The following is a 12,744-nucleotide window of genomic DNA, read 5'->3' as shown; positions in this document are numbered from 1 at the left end:
ACACCATCGTGCTATCATTCTGCACATCTTTAAAAATTACAAACATGGTATGGGCATACCTCACTTGACTGCACTGTATAACTAAGTGCAGTTTACAGATTGAAGGTCTGTGGCGCCCCGGCTTCCAGCCAAGTCCACAGGCGCCATTTTTCCAAAAGCTTTTGCTCACTTTCCAAAAGCTTTTGCTCACTTCTGTGTCACATTTTGGTAATTCTAATATTTCAAACTTTTTCATTATTTTATGTCACTTTTATCATTGTTTTGGAATGCCACGAACAGCTCCCATATAAAACAATGGGTTTATCTGATAAATACTGCATGTGTTCCTGCCGCTGCAACTCCCGTCTCCCCTGCTGGGGCCTCCCTGCTCCCTGGCACTCAACAACGTTGAAGTCAGGCCAACTAATAACCCAACTGGGAACAACAATGGCCTTTAAGTGTTCAAGTGAAAGGCAGTCTCACTTTAAATCACAGTGATTGAACTTAGTGGAAACGGCATGTCGAGAGCCAAGACAGCCTATTGCTGATGCGGAGAAAGTCTCAGCGTCTGGAGAAGACCGAACCTGCCCCAGCATTCCCTAAGTCAAAGCCTAATCCAGAGAAAGGCCCCGACTCCCCTCAGCTCCCTGAAGGCCGAGCGGAGAGGAAGCCGCAGGAGTCACGCTGGAAGCCGGCAGGGGTTGGTCCATGAGGTGGAAGGAAGGAAGCCGTCTCCCTAACATGAAAAGCGCAGGTGGAGCAGCAGGTTTTGGTGCAGAAGCTGCAGCAGGTCCCCCGAAGACCTGGCTGAGAGAACTAAGGAGGGGGCTGCAGCAAGCAACAGATCTTCAGTGTAGACAGAGTAGCCTTACTGTGAAAGAAGATGCCACCTAGGGCTTTCACAGCCAGAGAGGAGAAGTCAGTGCCAGGCTCCAAAGAACAGGCTGTTAGGGGCTAATGCAGCCGCTGACTTTAAGTTGAAGCCAATGTTCACTTTTCATTCCAAAATCCTAGGGCCCTTAAGAATCATGCTAAATTTACAGTTTGTGCTCTATAAATGGAACAGCAAAGCCCAGAAGACAGCACATCTGTTTACAACATGGTTTACTGAATATTTTAAGCCCTCTGTTGAGATCTAGTCAGAAAAAGATTCCTTTCAAAATACCACTGCCCATCAACAATGCCCCTGGTCATGCGCAATATTAACATTGTTTTCACGCCTGCTGAGGCCACATCCATTCCACAGACCGTGGGTCAAGGAGTGCATAAACAAGTGGAAAACATTTCTGACTTTCAAGTGTCATTATTTAAGACTAGAAAGCCTGGCGGTCATACGAAATGACCACTGTTCTAGATATTATAAATCTGAAGCAAGCCTTGTTTTTCTCTGCTCAGTGGTTTCTTTTTGTCGAGAAAGCCGTTTTTGTGCAGCTTTAGCTCCTTTTTCTCTCCTCTTCAGTGCTGTATTTTCTAGGAGGCATTCTTAAAAGAAATTACGTTAAGACGTAGTTTTTATGTAAAACAGATGATTGCCAATGCAAACAAATGTTCATCTTCCCCCTGACCCGCTCAATTTGCGTTCAGCCGTGGCAACTTCACCCCATTGGCTAGTACAAGTTATGCAAGCAACCAATAAGCTATCGGCGACAAACAGACACTTAAGCCGCATATAATAAAGAAATACATTTCGTAAGGCTACAACTGCCACAGATAATGATTCCGCTGATGGACTTGGGCAGTGAACTGTAAACCTCTGGAAAGGATTCACCATTCTAGATGCCATTAAGAACATTTGTGGCCCTAACTGGTTAGTTCAGTATTTCAGTGTCCTCCCAAAACACCAAGGTTGCAGGTTCTATCCCCGGTCACGGCAAAGACGACAAGTGCCCAGTGAATGCACAACTGAATGAAACAACAAATGAATGCTTCTCTTGCTCTCCCTTCCTCTGTCTCTCTAAAATCAATTAATTAAAAAAAAATTATGACTTTGTGATTCATGGGAAGAGGTCAAAATAATATTAACAGGAGTTTGGAAACAGCAAGAGAACGGGCTAGTGACTGAATGGCTGCAATCTCATGACACAACTGTGACAGATGAGAAGTTGCTTCTTACGTATGAACAAAGAAAGCAGTTTCTTGAGATGGAATCTGCTGGCCCGGGGAAGATGTGTCCTGAAGAGTTTTGAAATGACAACAAAGGATTTAGAATAGCACATACATCTAGTAGCTATAAGCAGTGTCAGGCTTTGAAACGACTGATTTCTATTTTGAAAGACGTTCTACTACTGGGTAAAATGCCATCAGAAGGTGTTAAGTGCTACAGAGAAATCATTCAGAAGCACCGCCCTGTCCACTTGTTTAGATACTATCTATGGCTACATAGTGAGACAGAGACCATCTGGCCTCAAGTAGTTAACTGTATAGCCCAGCGGTTCTCAACCTGTGGGTTGCGACCCCGGCGGGGGTTGAACGACCAAAACACAGGGGTCGCCTAAAGTCATGGTGTACTTTTGACTGGTCACAGGAAAGCAACAAAAGACGATAGAAATGTGAAATCTGTACCAAATAAAAGGAAAACTCTCCCAGTTTCATACCTATTCAGTGCAGTTTGATGTAGGCTCATGCACAGATTTTTTAGGGCCCCTTAGGTAGCTATCCCTACAGACTCGTCACTGACTGATGGCCTACCAGAACGGGGTTTCTCCACCAAACTGCCAGTTTCCTTCAACTGCTTATCCCACTGAGTAATGTTATTCCTATGTGGCGGCGCTTCATTATAAACGCACCGAATTCATGTTGCACTTTGGTCATGGATTCTAATTTAGCGAGCCACAGAACACACTGAACTTTCCTCTCTACCGTCCACATCTCGACTGGCATGGCCGTGGGCTGCTCCGCTGTATACACGGTGTTATGTCATCATCTGTGCATGCGCACATGCTGCCATATCATCCTACAGAAACTAGGAGGGTTTTCCTTTTATTTGGTGCAGATTTCACATTTCTGTCATCTGTTGTTGCTTTCCTGTGACTGGTCAAAAGTGCATCATGACTTTACAACACACTGTATACAATCATTACCTGAAAATGACTCATTTGTTCCCTTCCCCCCCCAAACTTAATTTTACTTCATTTTTTCATGTTTATGCTATTGTGAAGACTGTCTTAGCTTTCTGTTTGTATATTCATGATGTATATCCCCATACTTTTACTTTTAACCTCATGCTTTTTAAAAATTTTTATTGACAGAGGGAAAGGGACAAGGGCATGGCCGGAAAAAGAGGGAGAGTGAGAGAGGGGGAGAGAGATCGCTTTGTTGTCCCACTTATTTATACATTCATTGGTTGTTTCCTGTATGTGCCCTGACTGGGGATCAAACCCACGATCTTGGCATATGGGGATTATTCTCCAACCAACTGAGCTATCCAGCCAGGCCCCCACAATCTTTTATATATGTAAGCAGTACAGAGCAGGGATCCAATCTGAAGATGACCACCTCTTCACTGTCTGGGTTAGCCTATTTCTACTTACTGTGATTACTGCTCTTGATCTCTAAAACACGGCATTCTCAAAACTCTAACCATGACTACGAATTGGTTGGTTTCTCCTGGTAACTCTATTATTTTGCTTTACAGTATATATTTTGAGACAGATATAAGGTACAAACCACATAGTTCAGAATTCTATCTTCCTAGTACGCTGTTCACTTTATCATAATGTAGTGACTTTCTTTTTTTTTTTTTTTAGCAAGGGGGTGGGAAGGGAGAGAGATGAGAAGCATCAACTCATAGTCATGTTATTTTAGTTTTTCATTGACTGCTTCTCCTACTGCCTTGACCAGGGGGCTCAAGTTAGCAATCATGGGATCATGTCTATGACTCCACATGCAAGCCAGCGACCCCACACTCATGCTGGTGAGCCTGCACTCAAGCTGGTGACCTCCGGGATCAAACCTGGGATCTCAGCATCTCAGGTAGACGCTCTATCCACTGTGTCACCACTGGTCAGGCTATAGTGACTTGTGTGTATGTGACAGAGACAGAGAGAGGGGCAGATAGGGACAGACAGGAAGAGAGAGATGAGAAGCATTAACTTTTCATTGCGGCACCTTAGTTGTTCATTGATTGCTTTCTCATATGTGCCTTGACCGGGCAGCTACAGATCAAGTGACCCCTTGCTCAAGCCAGTGTCCTTGGGCTCAAGCTGGTAAGCTTTGCTCAAACCAGATGAGCCCACACTCTAGCCAGTGGCCTCGGTGTTTCGAAGCTGGGTCCTCTGTGTCACAGTCCAACGCTCTATCCACTGCGCCACTACCTGGTCAGGCTGTAGTGACTTTTTTTGCCCCAAAATGCTTTATGCTTTAAAGTATTTTCATCGGCCACACAAGCTTTCTTCTGATGAATATTTGTCTAGAGTATTCACCCATTTATTTTCCATTTATATGCCCTTATGTTTTACTTGTGTCTCTAATAAATAGCTTATGGATGGATTTTGGTTTATCACCCAACCTGAGTTTTCATCTTTTAGCTAAATGAACCTTTACTAGATGTTCAGCCATAGCGATTTTAGTCTATTTACATTTATTGTGATTATTCACCCATTTAGGGTTATTTCTGCCACCTTATTTTGTACTACTATGCTTTTTCTTACGTGTATGTTTCTTTTTATTATGAAATATTTAAAACGTAAAGATGAGACCAGATCTTAACCTGAGGAACACTCCGGTTTATCAGTTATCTATGACCACATGACAAGGCTTTCATGGATAGACTGGGAAGAAAAAATGGCATTTGCCATCTTCTGGCCAAAGCTTCTCTTTCCTTCACACTTCTTCCCCTTACTATGGGTCAGAGGGCCGAGGACAGACAGAAGAGGCTATGACCTGCCTTTGATAAAACAGACCATAACCCAAGGGAAAGAGAAATCACGAGGGAGGAGGAATGTGGTCCTAGAACGACCGTGAAGCAAAGCCCCCGATGGTGAGGGGCCTGGACTGCTCCAGGAGAGAGAGAAAGGTCTGTCTTGTCCGAGGCACTGTACTCCAGTGTCTCTTTGCTATGGCAGCTTAGCCTTTCAACCTAATGAGTTCATGTTATACTATATACTCCCTAAGCGATCTTATCTGGTTCCATGTCTGTCATTTATACAAAGTACGTCTAAATCCAGATCTCAAGTTCCAAACTCCATCCAGAACGACAGGCTTGTACATCCAACTGCTTCCCCAACAAGTCCACACGGATGTCCAAGGTGCTGCATTCTCACACCTGCCAAAGGGAATTCCCCATCCCCCTGCCCCAAGCCCTGACCCCAAAGCCTTCCCCCACTTTTTATTCATCCCATCACTTACTCAAGTGACACTATCTCAACTAAAACATGCCCCACTCCTCTCCCCTCCAAGTAATTTCCAGCCTTCTCTCTGCCCCTTGCACAGAGGGCGCTCACCCTGCTCAGGGCACCTGCACCACCAGTTCTCTTTGGCTAGAACGCAGTCCCTTATCTTTACCAAGCTGGCTCTCCTCAGAGATCTCAATTCAACAGCACCTTCTCAGACAAGCTGTCCCCGAATGCAGGCTGTTACCTGGTGATGCGTCCCCACATCACTTTAAATTTCCCCGGCAGCCCTCATTGCTAGCTGATATTTATTTATTTATTTACTCACTTATTCAACAAATATTACTGAATTCCTAACTATATTCTAGGCACTGACCTAGACATGGATTCAGCCATTAAAAAAAAAAAAGTTGGTGTCCATTCTAATAAAATACATAGTAGAGCAGAGGGTGATAAATGCTATAGAGAAAAAATAATGTAAGGCATTGGATGGGCGTGTTGGGGGCCGGGGACTGCAATCTTAACCAGGATGGTCCAACAAAGCTTCACTAGGATGCCAACGCATCGAAAACCTGAAGAGAGGAGGAAGGGAAACAGACGGGTGTCTGCGGGAAGAGCTTCCCAGACAGACAGAGAAAACAAGCGCCAGGGCACTGAGGTGGGAACACACCTGACAACCAGGAGGGCAGGTAAACGGAGGCGTGAAGGAGGAGGAGGAGAGCAGGAGGTGAAAACAAAGAGGAAATGAAACCTCTACGAGGGCCACGCACAGGAAGCCACTGAAGGGACACGAAGAGTGGCATTTTGGATATCATACCATAGGGGTCAAGGATGAAAGAAGGGAAACCACATCGTAAGCAAAATAATGCTGCTTCCTCAATTTTCATAAAACCAGCTTCCTCTTGAAATTTAAGCTGAGACCGGAAATGGCATCCTCTCAGAGGACTTCCTTGACCACCCAATCTAAGCAGATGACCGCCTAGCGGAGGGCGTTCAGGTCAGGGACGGTGAGAAGTGGTTTACCTCTGGCAGGGTAGACCTCACAGATTTGCTATTGGATCAGATACAGAGTAGCAGTGGGAGAAAGGTCCAAGAAGGTACTCCAATCTTAGCCTGAGCAATTAAAAGGACAGAAATGGCCTGACCAGGCAGTGGCGCAGTGGATAGGGTGCTAGACTGGGATGCGGAGGACCGAAGTTCGAGACCCCAAGGTCGCCAGCTTGAGCACGGGCTCATCTAGTTTGAGTAAAAGGTCACTAGCTTGAGCCCAAGGTTGCTGGCTCGAGCAAGGGGTTACTCAGTCTGCTGAAGGCCCCTGGTCAAGGCACATGTGAAAAAGCAATCAATGAACAACTAAGGTGTTGCAATGTGTAACGAAAAACTAATGATTGATGCTTCTCATCTCTCCGTTCCTGTCTGTCTGTCCCTGTCTATCCCTCTCTCTGACTCTCTGTCTCTGTAAAAATAAATAGACAGATAGATAGATAGAAATGAAATTTATTAAAATGAGAAAATCTGATGAACAGGTTTAAGAGAACAAAAATCTGGAGTTAAGTTTTAGATAAAGTTAAATATGTATCTATTAGGCAGTCTAGCATATCTATCAAGAGGTATAACTATCTACTAATAGTCTATTTAGTAGAGATCTATCAGGTAGAGGTACACAGTGGACTGACAACTGACAGGCCAGTTTGGATTAGGGGGAGACAATCCAAGTTGGAGATGTAAATTTGGGAGTCATGAGCACATGGGAAAGTATTTAAACATGGTATGTAAAGACCTGGATAGGCCTGACCTGTGGTGGCGCTGTGGATAAAGCGTCAACCTGGAACGCTGAGGGCTTGCTGGTCAAGGCACCTAGGGGAGTTGATGCTTCCTGCTCTTCTCTCCTTCTCTCCTCTCTAAAATGAGTAAAATCTTTAAAAAAAAAAAAAAAAAAAGACTCGGATGGGATCCCGAATAAGACCATCTCCAGCTTCAACTCTTGTTACATTCAGTCTCCCTCCAAAAACCATCTACAATCATCTTCTTTAAAACATAAAGATCAAGTTATTCTTCTTTAAACTTTAAGAGTCTTGTCTCTGCACTTGGAGTAAGAACCTAACTTTGCCTACAAAGCTCTGAATCATGTGACCCGTCTCTCTCTCTAGGCCTGAGTGCCACGGCCTCCTTTCCTTTCCTGAGGGCACCACATTTTCTCGCCTCCCTACCTCTGAACATGCTCTGTGCCTAGAATGCTCTTCCCGGCCTCTCCCTGCTACCTCCTGCTGCTGCCGCCTCAGCTCTAAATCTCAAGGTCACCTACTGAAGCCTTTCTCTAACATCCAACCTAAATGTTTCTTCTGTCAAGTTACCTCTTTCAAAACACCTCACTCAACTTAGGGAGAAAGAGAGAGAGAGAGATCAAATAAGCTCCATGGGTGAGGACACTGTCTTGTTCCGGTGATCTCTCCCAAGGACCTAGCACAGTGCCTGGCAAGCCGTAGACATTCAAATGTACTTGTTGACTAAACAGAGACAACAGTCTACGGTGAAACGTGCAATCTGTCTCATTATACAAAGAATGTTTTTCCACCCGTTAAAACCAACCACATCAAAACCGTCAAACAAACCAGACAGTCACTGACTACAGGGTACTCGACTTCCCTGTACCACTTGACGGGGTTTCGTTCACTCAGCAGCAGCGTCTTTATTCAGTCCCCAAACCTGGGATGCATTTAAAAGGAATTCTTTCATTCAGTCCTCATTGAATGGAGCCTTTGGGGAACAACTAATCCTCAGCTGACAGCAGAGAACAAAGTCGGTTAACACCTTTCTGTCCCAGGTGACACCGCTAGTAGTCATGTGCGCCCAACTTCCTGTGACTTAGTTGTAGTTGAGTTTAGTGCCTTTTCCCAAGCCCAGTTTTTGCCTGGTACATTCTCTCCGGAGCAGGAAGCACTGATACAAGAACCCCTGTGTTCCCAGAAGCCCCTGTTCCCTTTCGATATGTATTTTTTGTTGTTGTTTTTAATGAAATGCAACAATCCAGTGTACAGCACACACCCAAAATCACCCTGCCTCCACTTAAAAAACAAACAACTGGCCCTGGCCAGTTGGCTCAGCGGTAGAGCGTCGGCCTGGCGTGCGGGGGACCCAGGTTCGATTCCCGGCCAAGGCACATAGGAGAGGCACCCATTTGCTTCTCCACCCCCGCCCCTCCTTCCTCTCTGTCTCTCTCTTCCCCTCCCGCAGCCAAGGCTCCATTGGAGCAAAGATGGCCCAGGCGCTGGGGATGGCTCCTTGGCCTCTGCCCCAGGCGCTAGAGTGGCTCTGGTCCCGGCGGAGCAACGCCCAGGAGGGACAGAGCATCGCCCCCTGGTGGGCAGAGCATCGCCCCTGGTGGGCGTGCCGGGTGGATCCTGGTCGGGCGCATGCGGGAGTCTGTCTGACTGTCTCTCCCCGTTTCCAGCTTCAGGAAAAAAAAAAACAAAACAAACAACTGAACAGCTGTTAACCGACACACAAAATCAGAACTATCAGGTCATTTGTTTATACAAGCCAGGAGCTGCAGTAGTTCACACACCTGCTAGGTCAGGGGTCGGGAACCTATGGCTCGCGAGCCAAGATGTGGCTCTTTTGATGGCTGCATCTGGCGCGCAGACAAATCTTTAATAAAAATAATAATATTAAAAACATAAAACATTCTCATGTATTACAATCCATCATGTTCATGGTTGCGGGTGGCTGGAGCCAACCACAGCGGTCCTCTGGGACAACACCAAATTTTTATTGGATAATGCCCAACGTACATGGGTCTTTGTACGGCTCTCACGAAATTACATTTTAAAACATGTGGTGTTCATGGCTCTCTCAGCCAAAAAGGTTCCCGACCCCTGTGCTACGTTATCAAAAGAAGTCAAGCCTTCTTCACTGGGGAACTTTTCAGTCATACGCCAGGCGATGCCATGGAGGGAACAGCAGAACCCGACCTGCCCGCCCATCTCCCCTCCCCAAAAAAGAGGAACACTTGGAAAGTCGTCGTAGCACTCGTTGGAGAAAACAAATGGTTATTTCACATGTTGCTTTTAGACATAAAACCGACACTATTCTGAAGAGGCAGAGACGTCCCCAACAGAGCACCCAGGGCATTTCCTCCTTGTGACCCGGGGCACGCGCACACTCACATGCACGCGCGCACACTCACATGCACGCGCGCACACACACATACACACGCGCGCGCACACTCACATACACGCGCGCGCCCCGCCCCCTGTCCTCGAAAGCGACTCTCACGCCCACGGGCGGTAACGTGCAAACGTCCCTACAGACCACTCTGCCCCGGGGGTGACCCCCGTCCCCCCGCGGAGGCCCCCTGCCCCGTCCCCGCCGCCGCCCGCAGGGAGCCCGGGCTGGCCCGCCGCGCCGCCGCTGCCTAGGCCTGGCGGCCCCCTGCCGGCGCCCCCTCGGCTACCTTTCCGCCGGAAGAAGGACATGGCGGGGCCCGGGTCGGGGCGGAGGGCGCGGGGGGACTGTCGCGGGGAAGGCCCGGCTCCCCTCATCCAGCCGCCGGCCCGGACTGCCGGGTCTGCAGAGGCCGCCGTACTAGCCCGAAAAGAGACCCTTCCTCCGGGCGTGGACCCCGCAGCTGCCGCCGCCGCCTCGGGATGCCCGGGCAGCGCCTGCCGCCATATTATCAACAAGCCGCCAGCCCGGAGTTCCGGTCCTCAGCCGCGCGAGGCTTCACGGGAGGCCGCCCGAAGCCCCACCCCCGTGCCGGGGCGCGGGGGCGCCGGGGCGCGCTCGTGCCTGGGCCGCCCGCGTGCCGTGCGCGTGCCCGTGCGTGTGCGTGCGTGCTGGACCGCAGCCTCCCGGGACGGGCACGCGCCCGATGGGCCGGGTCTCCTCTGCCCGACTCTCGGTCCGGGGCGAGAGCCGCCTCGGCCTGGGCGCCCCCGGGGCCCCTTGCGGAGCGCGCCTCCGGGCAGGTCGGGGTCCTGCCGCGCGCCAGCTCAGCCCCTCTGGTTTCTCGATTCCAGATTGGCTCGCAGGTGCCCGCGGGCGAGAGCAGTTCCACCTGCGCCGCCGCTGCCGCCTTCCCGGGCCCGCCCCTCCGGCCGCGGTCGGAGGCGCCCGGGCGCCCCCGCTGGACACCGGGAGCCTCCAGATGGCCTGTGTGATGCGGCTGCCCTGGCTCCCTCCGTCCGTGACCTTGGCAGTGAGAGAGGGTTGGCCTCACTGGGCTCGCCCGGTCAAGGCACATATGGGAGTTGATGCTTCCCATATGTGACAAGCCCGGCGAGGGCTCCGGCTCAGGGGTACAGAAAACAAGCCTCGCGGGACGCCCCCTGCACACGCCGGGGACTCGTTCTTCCAGCTTCGTTCACGGACCGTTAGCCTGTGGCTTTGGTGACCGTCCCCTTACCTACCTCCTTAAGCCAGAGCGGGACAAGCCCGCCCCCTTTCAGGGCCTCTCGCTACCCCACCAGGACCTCGGGGGGCCGGGTCGTTCGTAACTTAACCTTGAGCTCCCGCTGCGAAGGGGGACCATTACAACCCAGCCAAGGGTGACCGACTTTTTAACACCGATGATGGCCATCAGGGGACAGATAGGGAAACCGAGGCTGTCACTAGAACTCGGGTTCTTCACCATCTGTAATCAGAGCAGATGAATTGATTTCTCTGTTTTGGTTTTGTTCACCTCTTGGGGGTGCTCTGTTCAGACACGACATGTGGTTGGTTGTCCGAGGCAGTTTTATTTCTTTGCAGCAAGTAAAGGAGACAGGATTCCTATCCAAAGCTCTGTCTCCCCTAAGGGAGGCATACCCATTGCTAATGAACAAATTACATGTTGATTTCCTCTTTGCAGTTGCTACACATAGGAGACTGGGCAATCTTATTTTGTTTGGTCAGCAAAATGCTATGTTACATTTTACATTTTTACCTTTAGCAAAAATAGCATTCAGTAAGAATTGCCACGACCTTGAGACCCTTGCCCTACCTAACAATTTGGGGCCTGTAAGGTAATCACAGTTGATCGTTATTATTTATTTATTTATTTATTTATTCATTTTAGAGAGAATAAATAAGCCCAGGGTTTCGAACGGGCGACGCTTTATCCACTGCGCCACCACAGGTCAAGCAGTTGATTGTTTTATTTGTTTGTTTGTTTGTTTTTTAGTTGATTGTTATTGAAAGTTAACTGTGCAGGTACTGTGCTAAACCCTCCAGATGAATAAATAGTTTCTGGCATCAGTTTTGGTATGGGGACAACTAGGCACATAAAAATACCCCCCCCCCAAGGTCAGAGCTAACTAAAGATGACGTCTGGGTTTCAAACTTAAAGAATGAGACCCCAGAACCCAAGGCCAAGCCTCTTTTTGGGTGAGAGGAGTACGTCCCTGCAGAAGCAAGGGAGACTGGTGCTGAGAATGGACGTCTGCTGGCCGTGTCCTCCAGGTCTCAGTAGAGGTTGTTGAGAGAGAGGTCTGAGTGGTGCCCCTGGGGGTCAGACAAGGGCCTGGAAACCAGCCTGTGCTCAAGAGCAAACACTCTGTTGCCTGTGACCAATACAACCATGGATCACGTCTCTCTTCACCACCTGCCCCAACGGAAGAATTTCGGTGAAGTCAGGGAGAAGCAGGGCTGGGCGCTGATTGGGGTTTCTCTGCGGGTCCGGGTGAGGGAAGAAGTGGTATCTAGTGTGAGCACTGAGCACCCGGACACTTCCATCAAGAAAGTGCAGCACCTTTGTCTCGGTCACTTGAGGAGTCCAGTCCCTTGGCAGCCACTGTTTTTTATTTGTTGATTGATTAGTTGGCTGGGATGGGGGGGGGGGCAGCGCAAGAAATCCCCTGAAGATTCCAGGATAGGAGCAGTGAACAAAGTGCACGGGAGGAACGCTCTGTCTTCTGACGTTGTTCCTCATCTCCAACTAAGCATAGAGTCAGTGGAATACCAACGTCCTGCCTGCCTGCCAGCCAATGTGATCTCTGCTCTTGAGCCCCTCCTAGCAGAAATTCTGGAGCTGCTTTTATTAACCCCAGGCTGCTGAATACATCCCGTTTAGGTAGTCACAGCCATCCATAGGCACACACGAGAAGCAACTATGAGTTGATGCTTCCTTCTCCACCAGCCCCCTCCTCCCGCCTTTCTCTCTTTCTCCTCTCTAAAAATTTATAACTAAGATCTTTAAATAAACAAACAAGTGATCACTAGGTTACTATCAATTATTTTCATCTTGTGTTTACTAAAGATTGGCCTGACCTGTGGTTGCGCAGTGGGTAAAGTGTTGACCTGGAACGCTGAGGTCACTGGTTCAAAACCCTGGGAGTTGATGCTTCCTGTTCCTACCCCCCTTCTCTCTCTCTCCTTTTAAAAATGAATAAATAAAGTCTTAAGAAAGAAACCTAAAGATTAACAACTGAAAAGAAGTAGAGACTAAAAGATGATTTTT

At 48.7% G+C, this 12,744-nt stretch overlaps 1 protein-coding gene across 1 annotated transcript in view; it reads right to left on the bottom strand.

Annotated features, from left to right (window-relative positions):
• The window catches only part of AKAP10 (A-kinase anchoring protein 10), a 47,880-nt gene extending 37,838 nt beyond the window's left edge, over positions 1–10,042 (bottom strand). Inside the window, exon 1 of the mRNA XM_066264367.1 lies at positions 9,763–10,042. Coding sequence (XP_066120464.1) covers positions 9,763–9,850 — 88 coding nt within the window. The 5' untranslated portion in view covers positions 9,851–10,042. The remainder of the gene's footprint in view (positions 1–9,762) is intronic.
• Between the last annotated feature and the right edge of the window lie 2,702 nt (positions 10,043–12,744).

The sequence above is a fragment of the Saccopteryx bilineata genome, chromosome 2 (assembly GCF_036850765.1).
Source record: "Saccopteryx bilineata isolate mSacBil1 chromosome 2, mSacBil1_pri_phased_curated, whole genome shotgun sequence".
Taxonomy (NCBI): domain Eukaryota; kingdom Metazoa; phylum Chordata; class Mammalia; order Chiroptera; family Emballonuridae; genus Saccopteryx; species Saccopteryx bilineata.
Note: the sequence above shows the minus strand (reverse complement) of the source record. Positions and strands in the feature narration are given on the sequence as shown.